The sequence below is a fragment of the Meleagris gallopavo genome, chromosome 16 (assembly GCF_905368555.1).
Source record: "Meleagris gallopavo chromosome 16, MGAL_WU_HG_1.1, whole genome shotgun sequence".
Lineage (NCBI taxonomy): Eukaryota > Metazoa > Chordata > Aves > Galliformes > Phasianidae > Meleagris > Meleagris gallopavo.
Window position 1 is genome coordinate 2,694,843 of NC_139419.1, and position 21,160 is coordinate 2,716,002.

General features: G+C 50.1%; 1 protein-coding gene across 12 annotated transcripts in view; it reads left to right on the forward strand.

Moving 5' to 3' along the window:
- Positions 1 to 10,501, forward strand: part of ELFN1 (extracellular leucine rich repeat and fibronectin type III domain containing 1) — an 86,022-nt gene extending 75,521 nt beyond the window's left edge. For 4 of the 12 annotated variants that reach the window (XM_085237764.1, XM_085237757.1, XM_085237765.1 and 1 more), the window contains one exon: positions 6,824 to 10,501. In XM_085237764.1, the coding sequence (XP_085093890.1) occupies positions 7,250 to 9,655 (2,406 nt within the window). In that variant the 5' untranslated portion in view covers positions 6,824 to 7,249 and the 3' untranslated portion in view covers positions 9,656 to 10,501. Of the gene's footprint in view, positions 1 to 547; positions 624 to 1,280; positions 3,310 to 3,351; positions 3,501 to 3,545; positions 5,762 to 6,823 lie in introns of those variants that run through there. The other 8 variants (XM_085237762.1, XM_085237760.1, XM_085237759.1 and 5 more) reach the window with 6 other exon arrangements.
- The last annotated feature ends 10,659 nt before the right edge of the window (positions 10,502 to 21,160 follow it).

The window sequence follows — 21,160 nt, forward strand, 5'->3', positions numbered from 1 at the left end:
ACTGTGGGGTGCAACGAAGCTGAACACCCTGCCTTCCTGCAAACTGAGGTGATTGTGGCAGGGGAATTTGTGCTTTGAGTGCAAGATGAGTGTATGCTGTGCACTTATGAAATGCTCTTTGGTCAGTACGGTTTGCCCTTTGCCCTTGGCAGCATTATATATGAAGTTAATTGTTTTTAGCCATGTCAGACCAAACTACCCATATGGCCTCTAAACCATTCCCATCTCCCCTAAATGCTAATTCTAACATGTAATCTTATCCATGGCATGTGCAAAACAAGCACCTGGAAGGGGTGCCTCAGAGACATGGGCTGTTCTAGAGCAATGGTGTCCAGGTTGTTATTTGCAGTCTGTTAGTGATTCCTGGCCCAGGGGGTCAGTTGAGGAGCATCCTGTGAAGTTTTAGCAGGAGGTTGTTTGAGTGTCTATTCCCATTACCATCATAGATCTGCAACCTATTACAGTGTTTTTGTCTAGAAATATAGCATCTGTTTGATTTAGGAGGTGAATACATGGGCAGGGTTGTACAGGACCTATTTTGATCTAGGGAAGGAGAAGAGAGTCCATCCTCCAAGAGCTGACAAACCGGAGCTGCTCCATGTGCAGAAGCAGGGCCGTTCCAGGTAAGATGTGCATGGAAAGGGGTCATGCTTGGTCTGCTCTGCAATGCTGTTATCCTGAATAAACATTACATTGGATTTGGAGAGCTGCCCAGATGATCATTAACCTCCTCCTGGCCCGCGACAGGAAGCCAGCCTGCAGCAGGGAGCTAAAATTAGGCCTGTAGGGCACTGGGTCTTGCCAGATACTGCTATATCTGAGCACAGTCCCCCTTCCAAAAGCAGACAGCCAGAGGGTTCAGCCCTAGGTACCCAACAGGGGAAGCAGAACCAACTTTAAGGTGAACAAGAGAACATGAGGTGAGCAGAGGTGTTTGCTTACAGCACAGCCATGGCAATTCCTGTGTGCAGACAGACACCTACAGATGGAAAGGTGAGGTTCTATGTACCTACCAGGGGATTAGAACAGGCTGTCAGCATGAAGTCCTGTGTGTGCAGCACGTTTTCTTGTCCATCTGTCAATACTCAGCAGCACTGTCTGCCTGGAAGCTGCTGCTGGGCTGGGCACTGCCCAGAGAACCACGGTTTTGGCATGAGGCCCTTCACAGGGGAAAAGAGGGACAGAAAGGGAAGAGTGCATTTAAAAATACAACCTAAAAAATACCAACAGTCATAGCAAGCACCCCTGGAAGTCATTTTAACAAGCAAATCCTTTTACAGATCCACCACCAGACTCCATTCTCTATAAAAGTGGCTATTCCTGCCTGGGACACAAAGGGTTATGTGAGCTTCCTGGAAAAAGAAAGTAATGAAAGAAAGCAGTAAAACCCTCTTTCACACTGCAGCAAAGATCTGAGCGAGGATGACAATGCAGGGACAAGGCACGGTTCAGCTTGTCAGCATGGAGGGACACCAGCAGCATCACCTCCCCACGCAGGGCGGGCTCCCCCTTGTATCAGCTCTGGAAAAGCACTCTTTGATCCTCAGCGCTATTTGCTGGAGGGAAATGGGAGTCCTGCATTCTGTTTTCCCAGTCTAACGTCACCACACCTATCACATAATAAAGCTGTGATTCAGGCTGATTATTTCAAGGGAAAACCTCAAGTAAATATGCTCTCCCAGAGAAACACGCTTTCCTTATTACTACCGTTCTACCTGATTAGAGCTCTCAGTTCTCTCCATCCCCTAAAATCTCTCTCCTCTTCACCTCCCTCCAACTTTTCCCCTCTAATTGCTCTCCTTGGCTCTTTGAGGGATCAACCGTGCTGTCACAGGCTGGAGCTGACATTTCGTCCGCCCGTGCTGATATTTCAGAAGGCTGCTTTAATGCACAGGTAACCAGCTGGGCTTAAGAGGTTGTTCACCAGGAAGATCATTTATGCATTTACTTAAACTCTGCAGAGAATTTTGCTCAGTGGCCCACAGCAGTATGAGATAGGGTTGTCATCTCAATAGACCCTGGAAGCTAAGCAGCCTGAGATGGATGCAAATGACTTTGGACTACAGCTGAATGAAAAGCAGATTATCCATCTTTCCCAAAGTCCTAAGATCTGCCCTGCCTTGAAAACATTGTCACTTTAGCCCAGAATTTGCTCTGCCATAGAACAAAAGAGTTTCCTTAAAAACATTCAGCTGAAGGGGCTCGATTTGACCATTTCCAGATGGCAGTGCTGGTCTCAGTGCAACCAGTGCAGGGGTGCAGGCACAACAGCTTCAAACTATGGCAGCCATCAGACACACACAGTGCTCACAGCAGTTAAACTGGCCCCAAATCAAGTATCACAATGGAAAAACTCCAAGAAGGACCACTGCTTTTCAGCCAAAGGTCTGATTTTGCAGAAAGTGCATTTTTTACCAGAAATCCATTTTGCTGATGAACTTCCCACACAATCAGCTGCAGAGTCAGCTGTCTCCTATGGAAGCCCATGCCAGGCAGCAGCAGGGGCTGTTCCCAAAGCAAGTCACAGCAGGAGCTGTGGGTGACCCAGCAGAGGGGTTTCCCTCCCTGTATAGACACAAAGTGTGGGATTTCCATTTGTTTTCCCTAACCTACCCCCAAAAAGCACTCCCTTTCCCTTCCTTCCCACCTGGCTATTTGCTATCTAGTCCATGACCTCACCAGGTCTCATTAAATGTTGTCCTGTATGTGATGTTGGGTTTCTCAGCCCTTCTTTACCTCTTTTCCTTATTCCGTCTTCATCTTTCTTCAAACCCCAGTGGAAAAAAATCTTTCTCTTCTCCCTTGTCTATTTTTCTTAAATAATAAATACTAGCAGAAGAGAGAACAATTGACTGGAGAGCTCTATTATCTAACTCTGCGAGGTGTCTGGGAATAAGGTTGGGATGCACAATGTGCTGCCTAAACCCTATCTGTGGAGACAATATTAGTCCCGGGGCCTCTGGATGGAAGATGAACTTGGGTTTTACAGGCCTGGACATCTTTATTATTCAGCATGGTGATGCTAACCACCATCACCCAGCAGGAGGCATGTAGCAAACGCCAGGAATACAAATGAGCAGAGAAACCTGCCTGGAAGCCTCCACTCCGCACATAGAATGGACGCACACAGAATGGACGTCAAGCCATTTAGGGGAACCTTCATCACTAATAAATGTTTTCTCCACCATCCTAGAGCTGTCTTCTTGGATTATTTTACACATAATGAAGAGCCAAGGTTCATTTTAACGTTTGGTGCCTGTTAGCCAAATTTTCCCTCCCCTCGTCTTTGGGTGATTAAACATTTATCGTTTGTAATGTACCGCTCCCATTTCGCTATGTCTCTCTTTGTAGCGGGGCTCCTTCATTTACTGAGAAAATGACCTGAGTGACTGTGAAAGAAGATCTAAGAGGCGCTGAAACGTGGCCAGATGGAGATGGAGCAGCTGGGGAGAATGAAGTTATGGGAGACGCAGAGTTGCCAAGAAGGGGAGCACGGTGGTGTGTGTGCACACGCATGTTAATCTGGCTCTTCGCCTTCTCTCAGTAAATCTAATCCACAATTTGAAATAACTCATTCAGTAGAATAAGAAAAATAGGAATTGAGTGCCAGGGTGGCATTATATGTGCAGCCCGGCTCGCCTTCCCTCAACCCAGCCCCCACTGCTGCTTTGTTTGCTTCCTTGCAGCTGCTGCTCCGGTTTAATTTACTGAGATGCCATTAGTTGGGAGATGGAAGCAAAAACTTACCAGCCAGTCTGCACTGGTTTTTGGAATCACAGCTTTGCTTTTTCCTTCCTTTGCTGTGTTTTTGCAGCCAGGATTGGGTTGTTGCTATTCATCCTGTGCAGGCTGCAGCTTCACGGACATCACAAACTTATGCTGCTGAGTTGGAGAAACACGGGAGAGTAGTGCAGGAGAGCATCATGGGGCAGAGTTGGGGGTCAGCAAGGCAAAGCACAGATCTGGGCTCCGGTACAGGTACTGCGGATCAGAGGAGATGTGAGAGGAGCAGCTAGGAGCAAAGAAGTTCTCACTGCCCACATGCTGGCCATGTAAGCCTGACATCATCTCGGCTGGCCAGGGCCACAGTGCTGCCCTGTGAAAGCAAAAGGAAAAGCACAGCAGTGTCTGCAGTGCACAGGTGACTCTTGAATACTGCAGGGCATTCCAGTGGGTACGTACTGTGGTCAGTGCAGCATGGGGCCAGGACACAGCATCTCTCCAGCATATATTTAGTTGTTGCAAATCTACTCCTGATGTTCTATACCAGCTACATTCCTCTCTTTTTCTTCTTTCATAATCAGTAAAGATGAACCTCCCAAATCTCTACTTTCCTGTTGTTTTTTTTCACTTCAAAGTCCTAAGTTTGTCTCCAGCTTTTCCCAGGCAGCTCCGTGGATGGTCTGAGGACTGGGATAAATGGTGTGTCATTGGGCTACCAGGAGAACAAAGCCAGAACAGCTGGGCAAAGACAAATCAAGCAGGCAAGAGAGCCTAAAACCTCAGCTTTCTGTTATGATTTTTCTCCAGTCTGTGGAGAAGATACAGGGGGGCCTCTCCCCCTCTCCCCTGCTGGTAGGGGGATACGAGCTGGGAACCCCCACTCCCATCCATCCTGCCTCGTGGGATGCTCACATCTGGCTGACGTTGCACTCACGCAGGTGCACACCCACACACACCCACGATACTGGGAAAGAGTTGTCTCAGAAACCAACAATATGAACAATTATCTCCTCTGTGCAAAGCAACAAGACCACTTCTCCACTCCCCAGTCTTGTCCCAGCAATCTAATAAAAAGGGAGATTAGCCCCTCTTACATCTCCTTAATGCCGTCATTTTATTCACACTTTGCAAAGCAAATAAACCAGCAAATTGCTTGCTTTAATGAGCTGAAATTAAACTCGGGCTGCTGATAAAATGTCTTTCCTCCTTTCTGTTGTTAGAAAGGACTTGTCTGATAGGCAGTATACAGGAAAGAAGAGAAAACACACAGCGGGAGCCTTATTGAATGTGTTTGAGTCACGGTCACTCTGCCTCATCCCAGACACCTCCAATTAGATGAAAGAAGCACATGGATGTTGAGAAGGCTATGAGGGACAGCCTGGCAAGGTCCATGGAAGGTCTTGTCTCTGCTCTATACTCACAGGATGGTCCTGGTCCATTAGCTCATGTCTTCCAATGGGCTGCGGCCTGTAGCTTCCCCAGCGACACGACATGCAAAAGGCTGGTTTGTCTTTGCAGAGCAATTTCAAACACCAGCTTGGAAACACAGCTCTTGGTTGATTCAAAATGGGAGTTAGAAGGGACAGAATGAGTGCCTCCTGAAGAGAATATGCCAGGATGCCAAGAAAACACTATTCTCGGGGGACAACTGTGGCAATCTGCTTCTGATGGCTCGATAGGCCAGGACTACCCATCTCTGCCCTTCTCCAGCATCTTTACAGGCAACATTCACCTCATGGGATGCAGTCAGAGGAGCTGAAAACCAGGCTGGCCCCTGTGACAGAGAACAATGGAAACATCCAGAGCTGTGCTCACAGCTGGAGGGAGCAATGCATCTGCTGGGACTTCCATTCCAGCAAGAGGAACTTGGGGCACTCATTCAGTCTCCTGCAGTCCTGTGATGCATCATCATTATCTCATGGTACCGAAGAGGAGATTGGAGAGCAGAGAGATTAACTGAGTTGCTCAATTCTGGGAGGGATGTGATGGCAGATGGCTCTCAGCCCAGCACTGCTGCCCATGTCTCCCCATCAGTGAGGTAAACAGTCCTTCTCTCCTTCCTTGTTGGCTCCAAGGATTTGAAACTGATGCAAGAGCTGATGTGAGAGCTGGTCTTGCTAGTTATGTAATGGAAATTCAATCACGTTGCCATGTTTCTAATGGATATTTATATTTAGTGGAAAAACGCAGGAATAATTCAATGGAAAATGTGAGCCAGGAATGAGTTTTTCATTGGTAAGTGAGGTTGCTGGCCTCATAGGCTTCTTTCCTCATTGGTGCATTTCCAGTGAAGATTCTTCCTGGTTTTCCAGTGGCCGTTTTTGTCTGGGGAAGGAAAGTCTTATCTCTTCTTCTGCAAATACCCACATTATACACTGAAAGCTTGAAGGTCCTCCACACCTCTGCATTATTTTACTCAGGAGGGAGAGATAGGTCCTGAAGACAGGCAATAAGCCCCAGTAATGGACAAGGAAATGGGATGATGGTCAATCAACTTAGTGTGTCTTGTAGTCAACAGTGTCCTGAAACTACCGCTCAGGTTCCCAGAAACAGGTACAGGTGCTTGATGCTGGGCTTTATCCCAGATGCTACACAGCAATACAGTCAGGAAGACAGTGTCCTCAGTCAGCAACCCCCTCTGTGGGCACTGCTACTGCACACACCAGCATGCGAGACAGTCAGGATTCCCCTCAGCAAAACATTGCAGCATCAAATCTACATCAGAGTGAGTTGTCTAGACTTCATCTGCTCTCAGCAGAGAGGAACAGACACTTCTGGGGCACCACTCCTCTCCTCTGAAGGTAGACACTTAAATAGGTCAGACGAATGTTGCCCTGGATGCACGTTGTTCTCTCCTCTGCCTAAAATGTAACGCTGGACAATGCACTCAAAGGAGGATGATGCCTGCAGTTGATGGCCACCTGCCTTAGTGATGCCAAGCCACTGTTGGCTGTGCCCAAATTAGTAAAAGGCCCCTGGCATGCTGGCTGCCAGATTTAGAAGGCAAGCACCTAACATGACAGAGGGTAGCTGGGTGCACGACTAACCATGAATTGTCTGTCCTCATGTTTAGCTTGCGTTTTGTTTTGCTTTTGAACAGGTGAACTGAGGAACCAAGCAAGGACAGCCAGCCCCACGGAGGCACGTGGAGATGGGGACCACCATCATGATGGGCAGCAGAAAGAGAACAAGGAGACATACTATAAAAAGTGAGAGGAAGGCTTGTCTCTGAGCCAAAGATACTCCTCGGCACGGGCATCCAAATTCATGACTCCCTCCCCGAGATGCCAGAGACCTGGTGATGCAGGACCAACCTCAGCCACTCAGGCCTTGAGAGCAGCCCCCGGCCGGTGGCTGCCGAGCCCCTTGGGCACCAAGGTCCACATTCACCACGGACACTTCCCCCCGCAGCTCCAAGCCATGAGGAGAAGAGAGAGAAGAACAAAGCTGCCAAAGGAGCTCTAACCCACGTCTTCCCGGCCCCTGCCTCTCCCCCTGCTTCCAGCAGACCAGAAACCCCTTCTCCATGCCACCCTTCCAGATGGCAGGTCGCCGGTGGGCTGCGACGTCAGCCTTCTGCATGTGCGTGGTAGCCGTCTCTCTCCTGCACACTGGGGAGGTGCGGGCAGACTGCTGGCTCATCGAGGGGGACAAGGGTTTTGTCTGGCTGGCCATCTGCAGCCAAAACCAGCCTCCCTATGAGTCCATCCCCCAGCAAATCAACAGCACCATCGTGGACTTGCGGCTGAACGACAACAAGATCAAGAGCGTGCAGTACGCCTCGCTCAGCCGCTTCGGCAACCTGACATACCTCAACCTGACGAAGAACGAGATCTCCTACATCGAGGACGGTGCCTTTTCAGGACAGTTCAACCTCCAGGTGCTGCAGCTGGGTTACAACCGCCTGAGGAACCTCACCGAGGGCATCCTCCGGGGCCTGGGGAAGCTGGAGTACCTCTATCTCCAGGCCAACCTCATCGAGTCCGTCACCCCCAATGCCTTCTGGGAGTGTCCCAACATAGTGAACATTGACCTGTCCATGAACAGGATCCAGAGACTTGACAGCAACACTTTTAGGGGCTTAAACAAGCTCTCTGTCTGTGAACTCTACAGCAACCCCTTCTACTGCTCCTGCGAGCTCCTCGGCTTCCTGCAATGGCTGGAGGCCTTCACCAACATGACACGCACGTACGACCGGATGCAGTGCGACTCCCCACCAGACTACACGGGCTACTACTTGTTAGGTCAAGGCCGGACTGGCTACCGCAATGCTCTGAGCATGCTCTCTTCCCTTTGCACCGGTGGTTCCTACACTGTGATCCCTCGTTTTATCCCTCCCCGGTACCAAGTGACCACAGTGCCCTCTGAAAGCCCGTGCTCCGAGGAGGAGTGCTCCTCTGGTGATGGCACCACCCCACAGTTCTCCCTCTTCACGCCCATTGGTGAGACAGAGGTGCGGCCGAACATCCAGGTGAAGCACCTCAACCACAACTCGGCCGTCCTCACCGTGCAGATCCCCTACCCCTTCAGCAAGATGTATATCCTCTCCCAGTTTGAAAACGGCTTCTCCTCCATGATCACCAAGCTCAGGAAGAAGGAGGAGAACATCACCGTGAGCAACCTAGTAGCACAAAGAGATTACACCTACTGTGTGGTCTCCGTCCACCAGTACTCCAAGTACAACCACACCTGTGTCACCATCACGCCCACCAGACCCAACCGCAAGGAGCCGGTGCCCACTCCTTCCACTGCCACTCATTACATCATGACAATCCTGGGCTGTCTCTTTGGCATGGTGATCGTCCTGGGCGTCGTCTATTACTGTCTCCGAAAGAGACGCCAGCAGGAGGAGAAGCACAAAAAGGCTGCCAGCGGCATGAAGAAGACCATTATTGAGCTGAAGTATGGGCCAGAAATGGAGACCACCAGCATCACCCAGCTGTCCCAGGGACAGATGCTGGGTGGGGAGACTGTGACCCGCATCCCCTACCTGCCTTCTGCTGGTGAGGTCGAGCAGTACAAGCTCATTGACAGCAGTGAGACCCCCAAGGCCACCAAGGGCAACTACATGGAGGTGAGGACGGGCGAGCAGTCTGAGAGGAGAGACTGCGAGCTGTCCCTGGCACCGGACACCCAGAGCTCCGTGGCTGAGATCTCCACCATTGCCAAGGAGGTGGACAAGGTGAACCAGATAATCAACAATTGCATCGATGCCTTGAAATCTGAGTCCACCTCCTTCCAAGGGGTGAAATCGGGGGCAGTGTCCACAGTGGAGCCTCAGCTGGTGCTCTTATCAGAGCAGATCCCCAGCAAGCACGGATTCCTCTCCCCTGTCTACAAGGAAAGCTACAACCACCCCCTCCAGCGACACCACAGCATGGAGGCAGCCCCCAAACGCTCCAGCACTTCTTCCAGTGGCTCCATTCGGAGCCCCAGGTCCTACCGCTCCGAGGGATCGGGCCACAAATCAGAAGCCAAATACATCGAGAAGACGTCCCCCACCACCGACACCATCCTCACTGTGACACCGGCTGCAGCCATCCTGCGGGCAGAGGCGGAGAAGATCCGGCAGTACAGCGAACACCGGCACTCGTACCCTGGCTCGCACCAAGGGGAGCAGCACGACAGCATGGCGGGGCGAAAGCCTTCCATCCTGGAGCCTCTGACCCGGCCTCGCCCCAGAGACCTGGCCTATTCCCAGCTCTCGCCGCAATACCACAACCTGAGCTACACCTCCAGCCCAGAGTACACCTGCAAACCATCGCACAGCATCTGGGAACGCTTCAAACTCAACCGCAAGCGGCACAAAGAAGAGGAGGAATATATGGCAGCCGGCCATGCCCTGCGCAAAAAGGTCCAGTTTGCCAAAGACGAGGATCTTCACGACATCTTAGACTACTGGAAGGGCGTCTCTGCCCAGCAAAAGTCCTGAGTCCTCACACAACTCGTGACTTAAAGTAACTGGACCAAAAGAAATCCGCAGCAGCTATTTTTATTCAACTGTCTTTGAAACAAACAAACAAAAGTAATGATCATAAACAAAACAATAAAAATAGAGAACAAATTATGAAAAATCTATAAATATTCTATATAATATATAAAGCGAGATATTAAAATGTCCTCACATTGGTGAGACACACACCAAATTTGAACACAAACTTTACAAAACAAACTATGGAGTGGAAAAAAAAAAAAAAAAAGTTTTGTTTCATTCTGATTTTTAAAAAAAAAGAAAAAAAGAAAAAAAAGAAAAAAAGAAAAAATCGAATATGAAAAGAAAGAGAAGGAGCAGGCAGAGAGCGGAGGTCTGGCGTTCCCCAGTACTGCATTGCATGAGTCCCTATTCCGTGATTTTGTGGATTCTTTGTGAACAGTTTGTGTTCTTTCTTCCTACCCTTCCAAAAATCAGCAGCAACAAAAACAGCAACAAAAACCAAAAAGAGACCAGTAGGAGATCCGTCCTTTGGGCTGTTTTTGCAAACGGAGTCTTCCAGTTTAGACTTTCACCCGGTTGAAGGCCCGTTCACATTTCACTCACTGAGAGGTTTTACCACACATTGCATTGTAAACCGAAGTCGTTAATTGTACAGAGAAAATTTCTATATTTGCAATGTTTGCTGTATAATGAGAAAGAGAGAGGAGAAAAAAAAAACAATACTACATCTACTAAAAAAAAATATATATATATATATATATCTATATTCACATGTTTGTACCAGGTTTTAATCATGGATTTTAGAGAAAGAGATGGAGTTTGGATTGAAGGACTTTTTTTGTTGGTTGGTTGGTGATTGGTTCATTGGTTGGTTGATGGAGGAGATATTTTGGTGGGGGCAGGGAGTGTTTGGGTTTCTCTGTGGTTTTGGTTTCTCCCAACCACTGTCCATGTCCTAGTTCTGATCACTTCCAATTGCATGTACCAGGAAAGGAAATCAGCCATGCTATTCCAGGTGGGACACTGTCACTGCTGGGAATGGTGGGAACAGAAAAGGGGATGAGAAGGGAAAGGCTCTTCATTGAGCAGGTGCCAACAAGCCATGGGATTTCTCCTGAAAATCAGAAGGTATCGATAATCTCTCCTCATAGTATAGGGAGGTGGTGCAGAAATCCTCCTGCTGCTGTCCGGAGGACAGCATTGAGGAGTGGTTTTGCCAATGCATTAGAGGTTAAGCATTTACAGATTCTTCAGACTGAAAACGACGACAGTGGGCCTGGGGGCCCTGCACTGCTCTCTTGAGACTGCCAGCACCTAACACACAGCGATTTCCCCATAGATAACCCCAACTTACAGCAGCATTGGGCAGAGAGCACAGCACCTCCTGCCTGCAGCCCTGGCATTGTCCACAGGCCAGCTGGGCTCCCACTGCTGTGAGTGGCTTTGGAGATGGGCACCCTGGGGTCTCCAGGGCTGGAGAGAAGAGGACGGCGCTCCAGGTCCGGTGTCCACCCAAGCAGCTGCATCCCCTTCAACCACTGCTGTACAATGCCTGTCTGAGCCTCAACAGCGTTTTGCCCCATCTCTAAAATACACACTGACAATGCCCTACTCACTCAGTGTGGTGGAAGGAGGGATGCATTCAGACCATGCTGCAGAGGGACACCACTTTGCCCTTAATGGCTCCAGCTGCGTGGCAAAACCCCATGCCTCATCCCACAGCTGATGCAGAGAGGGGCCAGATTAAGACCAGGGAGCGCTTTGCTCCCCGCAGTGAGCACATGGGATCCCAGCAAGGAAGCCCAACAAGGTGACAAACATCCCAAACACAGCCCTTCAGAGCCCTGCTGCTTCCCGGGGCCTTTCCATTGCATCCTGCTCGCAAGTCTCTTTGGATGGAATTCCTTAGTCCTGACAAACAAGCACTAGGGCCCAGCAGCAAACTACATCCCATCCTGTTATTTCAATATTTCAAAGTGATTTTGACAGGTATTCTTGCAAAAGGTTATGTTTGTTCAGAAATGAGCTGAGCTGGGAAGACACGGAGCAGGCTGGGAAGCGCTCGAGTTCGTTCCCCATGGTTATTTGTGTAGACAACAACCCATTAGCTGGGTTTCATAATAAAAGGCAGGCAATTTCTCCAGGAATACATTCACTCTGCATAAGGAAAGACACATTTCTCCTTCTCCTCCAGGTGCATGGCATCCTCCCCACAATGTGCAGTCTGTGAGCAGGATGTGGAAAGGAGCTGAGCATCACCCCTCCATTGTCCCATGATGCCACAAGTCAGTCCCCAAATCCCAGCTGTGCCAAAGCAAAACCTGCAGCCTCAAACAGCTTCCTTTGGAAGCCGTCAGTGCCTCCTGAAGGAGCAGGAGGTCAGCAAGAAGGGGTCCTCGACACAGTGGCAGGGTTCCCCGTACCCAGGGGAGTCACTTTGCTCCTCTCTGCCTCTGTTTTCTCCTCTGCACACTTCCTTGTGGTGCTGAGGGCACAGGCTGGTGGGGGAAGCACAATTAATTAATTGCCTGTCTGTGAAGCCTGTTTAGCTCCTAGAATAAAAGCTGTTATAGGAAAGCAAAGTTGTTAGTGGCATAAAACAGCAGGGGTAGATGAAATCAAAGCCCAATTCTGTTTTCACACCAGGATTTCTCTGGTCACAAACCAACAGAGACCAATGCGGGATATGTGATACAGCAGCACCGGCCTTTCAAAATTAAACACTTCCCAGATGCAAACTGCAGCTAGAGAAAAAGAGGATTAGAAAATATCCACATTATTCTGGCTCTGAGGGGAGGTACCTCCATAGCAGAGCCCTCTGCAGTGGAGCATGCTCTTGAGCTCGGGAAGCCCCTCAGGTGAGGGATGCACTGGCCATGCTGCAGAGCACACTCCAGCCTTATGCCTCCATGACAGGGTACAGTCCTGGCAGCCCCAGTCTGCATCCCTCAGAGGCCGAGGGATGAACTGAAATAAGCCAGACAAGAAATGGGAAGGAGTCCAACTACCCCCAAAGCCACTGCCCTATGCAGGAACTGACTTGGGTTCTACAGGATGGGGCCTGGGAAGCTCTGTTTATGGCATTCCTCATTCCCCGGAGGCACATACTTTACAGACTACTCTGAAAGCACAGGGAAAATGTCACCACCTGGCAGCTGTTGGGTGCTTTTCTTGCTTTGCCTTCTGTTCAACCACTGTAGTTCTCCAGCTACATCTTCTACAGATGACGCCCTGCTTGGCCAAGGCACTGCCCCAGTGCCATCCAAAGAAAGTGGAGGGCTCCTCACCAAGCAGAAAGGAGGACGCACAATGTCAGAGTGCAGAGGAAGGGAGGCCAAGGGAAAGCCTTCTCTGTCCTTTGGGGAGCAGAGAGCTGGCAGCAAGCACAGAACACGATCACACTGCTAGTGACAGCACCAAGGGCACAAAGGTCTCCATCCCCACCTCTGTCAGCCTGGGCTCTGCCATGGCAGAGAGCAAAGGAAAGGGACAGAAAGGGAGGCAGAGGGCTGAAGGGCAGCGAGAGGCGATTCAGGCAGGAGCAGCTGTGCAGGTGGCAGCCCTGGAGAGGCCAACCGTGGCATGGAGCAGAGCTGCGTGGAGAGGGGTTTTGTGAGAGCAAGCTGTTGCTTCCCTGCGGCGATGAAACAGAGAAAAGGAGCCGAGAGATCTGCTGCCTCTTCTGTTCTGAGTCACTCCTAGAAATCTCCTCTCTGGCCAGAGCTCACAGTTCCACCACCACTTCCCAGGGTTTCTGCTTCCCCAAAGCTCTTCCGGTGCCCACACGTCCCTGCTCTCTGCTCCTTGCTGTCACACTTCAGTTGTCCCCGTCCTATTGCCTCCTCCCAGCCTCCCTCCTCCTATTGCTGACCTACAGCCACCATATGGAACTCCCTCTCCACAAGGGCTCTGCTGCTCCCTGGGATACTGGGATGATGCTGACAGCCCCAGGGCCATAAGCAAATGTCTTCTGCAGATGCCTTTTCCATGTCCACAAAATTGTTGTGAATGGGTTCTGTCTAGAGATAAAATTGTTCCTTACGGGAGAGCTGCACAGCACCTTTCCTTTCCTTCTGCACCAATCACTGCTGCCAGCCAATGCGCCAAGGCCCAGAAGGCAGTAAAGCTGCTTTCACCTCGGCTTGAAGCACTTGGGCTTCACTTGGATTAACCCATGTCCCTCTTTTTCACGTCTCCTTTGTATCACTGTGCTCTTGGCCAGACCACTACCATCACCAGAAGGTTGGTAGGAGTTACCCAGATGTTACCTTGAGAGCTTTGCAGTGGCCTCCATGGGTTCGTCAGAAAGCAGGAGACCCTCAGCCCTGCACTGAGCCCGGCTTACTGACCCTTGGGCACTGCAAATGTAGAGCTTCAGCACGCCAGTGATTTTATCAGGAATTTAATTCATTCACTGCAAAAACCTTTCATGAGTCCAGGAACAGCAGCCGTGCTCATTCCCGCTTCTCACCCCACCCCAGCACTTAATAAAGTAGAACTGTCTGATCCAGAGTCCAGTTTTCTGGACACGGTTTCCTCTGTGCAAGAAGGAGACACAGAAGTATTGGAATGGGGATTTTCACCACCAAGTAGGATGCCAGTTTTCTGTTGTTTCCTACCCTTAGTTTTGGCACGAATGAGGCAGCAAAGAGCCCATTTCCCACCCTCTGCAACTCCTCTTTCCCTGCAGAGCAATCTGAAGAGCCTGCCAAGTCTCTGGCTTTGCATGTTTCTGACTATTTAATAACTCAATGGGAATGTGAGTGACATGGGTGCACTGCTGCTCCTCCAGGTGCTCATCACTTCTCGCCCACCACCACCACCTCTTTTTCACACAAAGCTTGGCCGGCTGCAAATAGCCATTTGCTGCTCACCTTTACTTGCCTCGCCATTAAGGAGCTCATTAATGTACTCCATCCTTGCTTTCTCTGAGACTAAAAGATTTCCATTTCTCTCTTCTAGCAGCTTTCTCGTGGTTTATATCCTCTCCCCTCCTCACCGGGCAGTGCTCTTCTCTAACGAGCTCTTCTCTCCTGGTCCATCTTTTCCATTAAGCTGTACAAGTGCTGTCCCTGAGCTGTGTTGCTCATCAGAGGGCTCTCTTCTGGCCCTGTCATGTTCTTCAGTGTTTCCAGCTGTGAAAAGAAGCGCTCAGCCTCCACACAACACCACGTTTCCTCCCTCCCCACTCACCTCATGGCTCCCAGCCCGATGCTGGGGCTCACCCCACAGCAGCATCCTCATTGGGTTCACCCTCATCTTCAGGAATGCGATGGGACACCTCAATACTTGTGCTCAAAAGGTCATGTAATTTTTTTTTCCAGCTGTCTCAGGTGTTGCAATAAGAGGTATTACCTCTCCATACAAACCATACCTCAATTACACCCTTAGATCATTCTGGCTGTAACAATACTACACCCACAACAAGGTTTGCACGCACACATCTCTGTCTGGGAAATCTCAGCAACGTGGCAGCCCCAGTGTGTGAGACATCCTTCAAGTGCTGACAGCTCACAGCCCCTGTGCTGCTCCACAGCCTCCTCCAGCCTCGCGGGGTGAGCAGTGCTCCTGAAGGACAGCTGAAGGAACACCGCATGGCTCACAGTGTGATGGAGATGGGCAATAGGGGCTGAGGAGATCAGGGGTGCCCCCAACCTATGTCTACGGTGAGCATAGCTCTGAGCCAGTCATATTTCCCACACAGCCACTGCTACACATGGCTGTGGGCCTCCAGGTGAGGATGCACATCTGGTACCGGGGCACCAAGCCTCATCTGGAGGTGATCTGTTCGTCCTTCCCAAAGAAGAAATCAAAACATCGGCAGGCACCCTAGGGAGATGCAGCGAGTGGGAGAAGACAGCTTATCCAGGATCCAATTTAGCTGGAAGGAGGGGAAAGGTTGCGAGATGTTCCTCCATTAAGAAAGAAAAATAAACACGCAAGAGAGAGGAACCAGAGGTCGACGTGCCTGTGGGGAAGCAATCTGGATGCATTTGATTTTAAGAAGCCAAAGCAAAGATGGGACGGATGCCGGACCCAGAGCAAAGGGCGTTTCAGCCCAGGACCAGGAGACAAAGGTCAGGAGAAGATTTGCAGAGACCTGGAAACCGTGTAGGTGAAGCAGTTGTAAGCAGCACCACTTCTAATCTGAGCAGAGCGCATGAACTTGGATAATGTAATTGGAAAGGTTATTTAAACTGAATATTTATGCAGGGAAATAGTAATACTTCGCACTTGTAATGTGCTTAGCATCTTGCATCTTCAGAAACTGGTCAGCCATTAACTGATTGCTCCTCTGCTAAGTCCAAAGGCTAATAAAAAGGGATGGTTCATTTAGTTGTTTCACAGCTGAGCTTCTCAATAAGGCACGAGGAAGAGAGATCACCGCTCTCCAACGTGCTGGTAAACAAACAGTTGGAAGCAGGAAAATACAACAGAATCTCAGCACTCGTTCACAGAGTCTCAGCCAGCTCCTTCCTGTCCCCATTGGCCCATTGCAGGGAGCTCACCTGGCAGCCTGCCCTGGGAGCACCACCCATAGGTGCAGCCCCAAAGCAGTCCCAGAGCTCAGTGCCTCCTGTCTGGGTGTGACGAGGAGCTTCTGGTTACATCTGCTGGGTACCATGTGGAAGAGGCAATGGATGGAGACGTCCAACACGCGTCCAACCCAATGGATCTATCCAACGCCAGTTCATTTCTGCCTAACCTCAGACCTCCATCACTGCATCATGGTGATTTACAAGGTGACTCCTAAGCTGTCTGTGTGTAACCCTGCCTGGGTCTAATTCCTCTGAGCTGGGTGACACGAGGACAGTGCCACATGCAGAGGCAGCAGCAGCCATGTCAGGGCTCCAACACAGGTTCCCAAGCATTGCTGTGTGCTAGCAATGCCATGCTATGTTCTGCTAAGCATTCATGCATGGCCAGGAAGCAGATACACGGTCCGTGCAAGACACTGCTGATTTTCTTCTGCCTGTTTTCGGCATCACGCAGCCCGATGGGTGTGTATAAACAAAGCAAGTATCTCTCTCACTGGACCTCATGCATCATTTATAGCCAGCTCTTCCATGGCACAAGAAACATTTACATATGCCAGCATTAATTCCAAATGCCACTTCAAAGCCATCACTGTCTAATGAACCCCGCGTGCTGTGCACAGCAAATTTCACCCGAAAAATAATTAGCAACACACACCACCAAAGCACTACAAGGGGAACACAGCACACCACCTGCTGAAGCAAAATGAATGCCTGATTCAGTTTTTCCCCCCCACTTTTTCGCAACATTCCATCTCTGACTCAAAGCTGTGCTCCATTCTGAGCTACAGAGGGCTCGGGGAAGTGTCACATTCCTACTCTTTGGTGATCCAACTGCAGCACATTGTCAGCCCTTAAAGTAGCATAGTGCATCCCATATCAGAAGCAATGTGATTTAGCTCAAGCCCTGACACGGCAGCTGATAACATTGGCATTGCCATGGCAGACCCAGGTCACAACAGCTCCATGGTGGAGGGCCAGAGGCTGAAGCCAGCAGGTGGCTGTTGGTGCTGGGGGGGCATGCTAGGGTGATGCTGAGATCCTGGGCTCCCCTGGTCCTGCCCTGCTCACATGCAGAAGTGATGCTCAGCACGATGTGCCCATGCCTCCAGCACCCAGCCCTGCTGTTCCACCTGTCACTCTCTGCCTTGCTGGGATGCAAGGAGTTAAACTACTCTTCCTATGCAAATTAGGCTTAATTAATCCTTTTCATCAGTTGCAAATATACCTTCTGAACCCTATTAAAAACATGAATATGCAAATTCAGACCTTTTTTAATACTCATTTTCAAGGACTTGGAGTCAGGCTTGATTATTCGACTCCCGTTAACAGCCTGTAAACCTGGTGCAAAATTTAATTTCCATTTCAAGTTACAAAAAAAAAAAAAAAAAAAAAAAAGAATCTGTTGGTAATTAAGCTAATTACAGTGTTACACTAAAGAGGAGACAAACAAGGAGGACAAGATCATTCATTACAAGTAACACCGGTTGCAGGATCTGGGGACAGTGGAAGGCCAAAGGTAACTGAAGCCAGAGAAGAGCAGGCATGGGAATGGGCTGCACTGGGGCCACTGGTAGTCCTCCCTTGGACCACTTCAGTGTTGGCCTCATGACCCATCCTCCTCTTCCCCTTTCTTAGGAGTGAGGAGGAGTGCAGTGGGCTGTGGGAGAGGTGCCATGGGGTCTCTGCACAGGGCAGGAATGAGCTTGGGCTGGGGGCTCAGGAACTTAAGCAGTCCTCGCAGGTGGGAGTTCCTCCCACCCTCAGCATTCTAATTGCACGTCCTCGGTCAGCACACTCTGGGAGATGGAAACCACACCTTCCATTCCCAGGCTGTGTGGTTAAATGGAGGCATCATGCATCTGTTGTACTATGGATGCTGGTGACACAGCACTCCGGTGCCACACACTCACCCAAAGCCACCCTTGTGACCACCCACTGGGGCCCAGCCTGTGCATAATTAAATAAGAAGTGCTGTGATAGACTATTAATTATGGCTTACCACTCCAGTGATCCCTTAAACTCAGTCATTAGCATTGCCTAAGATCTATTCTGTGCTCAGTTTGGTAATGAGTTAGCAAAGTTAACGAGTGATTTGTCACCTCAGGGCCAGCAGCACACTGTGGTGTCCACACCAGGTGAGGGATCTCATGGCCCAGATGGAAACCCCTAGGTGATGTAGTGCCTGCACCAGGGCAGGGCTCAGGGTATTGCATCACTGGGCAGGAGGGTCCAGCTTAAAGTGAGGTGTTGGTTACCTGCAGGTGTACCCAAAGACACTGGCAGGATGGATCCACTCCAGGGAGGCGTTATCTGGACGGCTCTTCTCTCTCCTCCTCCTCGCTGCCAGGATGAGCGGTGCTGCTCTCCGTGGGTTTGGTTCATTCCTCGCCATCGCCTCCTCTCCGAGGCTGCTCCTTCCCTGCTGGGACTCAGCAAGCGGAGCTGTCACTTCAGAGCATGCCAATCAAGGGCACTGCTTCCAGCAGCGGGATGGGAGCGATCACGTAGGGCCCCAAGGGCTGCAGCGTGAGTCCCAGAACGAGCTGAGGGAAGGGATGTGCATGCTGAGCTGCAGAGGGGAGAAGGGCTGAAGGAAGAATGGGGCCATTTGCCACCGCTGTGCAGCTGGCTGGTCCCCCTTCTGCACCCATGGCCAATGGGGAGCGTGAGGCACCTCCAGACTTCGGGACCCAAGCAAGGATTGTGCTCTGATTTTCCTTTAGAATCACAGAATCATTACAGTTGGTACAGACCTCTCAGATCACCAAGTCCAACCCCCACCCATCCCCACCATGCACCCTCAGTGCCCCATCTCCACGCTCCTTGAACACCACCAGGGACAGTGACTCCACCACTTCTATGAACTGTCCATTCCAATATGTCGTAGCCCTATCTGGGAAGCATTTTTTCCTAATATTCCACCTAATACCCAAGCCATTCCCCCTTTAGGGATGCAGCTTCTTTGCAGGGACTGTGGTGACAGCACAAGCCAGCCACCACAACCACCACCACCAAAATGAAGTGCCTGCAACCGTACAGCAGGGATGTTACCCAATGTACACTCATGGGAACAGGAAAGATTCCTCTGCCAACCTTCAGAGCCTTTCACCTGCTTGGAAAACACTTCCCACCATGTTGATGCTGGCAGCCTGTGATCAGTAGATAAAAGGAGTGTGATGTGGTGATGCAGGAATGCTCGAGCCTTCCACCAAAGCCCTGTGCCCTCTTTCCCTTTGACCTGTCCAGTCCATCTGGTCAATTGTGTGATATTCTGGGGGGAGTCAAGGATGGAGAATTACCTTTGCAGTCCCTACAGGCAATCAGCTTGCTCCTCGAACCATGAGATATGATTGCCCTTATTATTCTAGCTTGCAGAGCAGCGAGTCTTGTTAATGGTCATAAAATTATGTAGTCCTTATTTAAATCCAACAACCGTCTGTGTTTCAATGACCTCCTGATGGTCTCTGGCTTTGTTCCAACTTGGAGCGGCATCAGAGGGACCGGGGAGGAAAAAAAAAAAAAAGCAGTGGGAGGATTAAAGAAAAACAACCCAAAACACAACAAGAAACAGCCAACAAACAGAATTCAAAGTAAAACAGGGAATAATAAAGAGAGCTCAATCAGTCAGCCGGAGAGTTCAAAACAGCACAACCTGTCACAAAGAGAAGGAAGCAGCATCAGGTAAAATTAGCAACACTAATAACTCATCAGTGCTGGGCCAGGAAACAGCACAGGGAAGACGGGGCTGCAGGATGCTGGATCCCATTGCGAGGAGAGAGAACTGAGGAAGCCTGAAGGAAGCAGAGCCGAGCTGTGGTGCTGGGCTGGGTGGGGATCACAGACCCGAGCTGCTCCCTGCCACAGAGCTGCTGTGCTCCCAGCCCGCACGGCACTCTGATCTTTAGGTGCACGTAAAAGTTTCTGCAGCCCATCTTTATTTATTTGGATGCCAGATTTTCTAAAGCAAGGCTGCTCCGGCTGTCTTGTCAGATAACATCTAAGAATCCCCCCCGAGTACCAAAACAATTCATCACCATAATCCCCTCCAAGTGAAACAACAAATAGACAAACCCTAAGCAGCAGAGAAACATCTGAACGTAACCAAACTCCAACACAGATTCCCATCAATTTTACAGCAAACCTGAGTCATGAAATTAAAAGTAGCATCAGCATATTTCCTATTAGCCAGGGTTCCTGTTTCGGAACAGATCATACATTCCCACCCTATTTCTTTAGACACTTGTGTCAATGCAATATCATCAGATGCCGTTCAGTCGCTCTTCAGCCTGAAATGCTTTCCTGTTGGGAAGGTCGGGATTTTAATATTTAAAGCAGACTTCATGAGAAAGCCTCGCTGATTATTTATTTATTTATTTACTTGCCTAATAGCCCTCCCCCGATCAGAGCGGGTGCGTTTTGTAGCTTTTAAATATCATGCAACTTTTAGCACCGCTGCTATTATACCCGGCGCTGCCGTCACAGCGGGGCAGGGTGGATGAGATTCACAGCAGTGTGCCCAGCCAGTGCTGCCCTTCCTGCCTCTGCCTCATCACAAACGTGTGGTCATTAGGTATCACCACATGTCATCTCACACCAACACCCTTCTCACCGCCTTTGAGCAGCCAGAAGCTGGAAGAGAACCAACCCCTACACTGAGCATCACTGGTGCTGGGGTCTGGCCTTACCTCAGTCACATCCCAGTGCGTTCATCCATCAGCCCCACTCACACCATTTCCAGCTGTCCCTCCGCCCGTGCTGCTGCTCTGTGCTTCTTTGGTGTGCTGGGATGAGCTGCATGGAGTGATGGAGCTGCAGCAGCAAAGCGGGCGTTGTGGGGTGCTGTGCCCAGTGGGAGAAACCTCTGGGCTGCATTTGGGTCCAACAACACTGAGCCTTCAGGATGGCAGAGCTGGGAGACTGTGACCAGGACGTGATATTCCCATTTTACAGAGCCTGTGGTGCT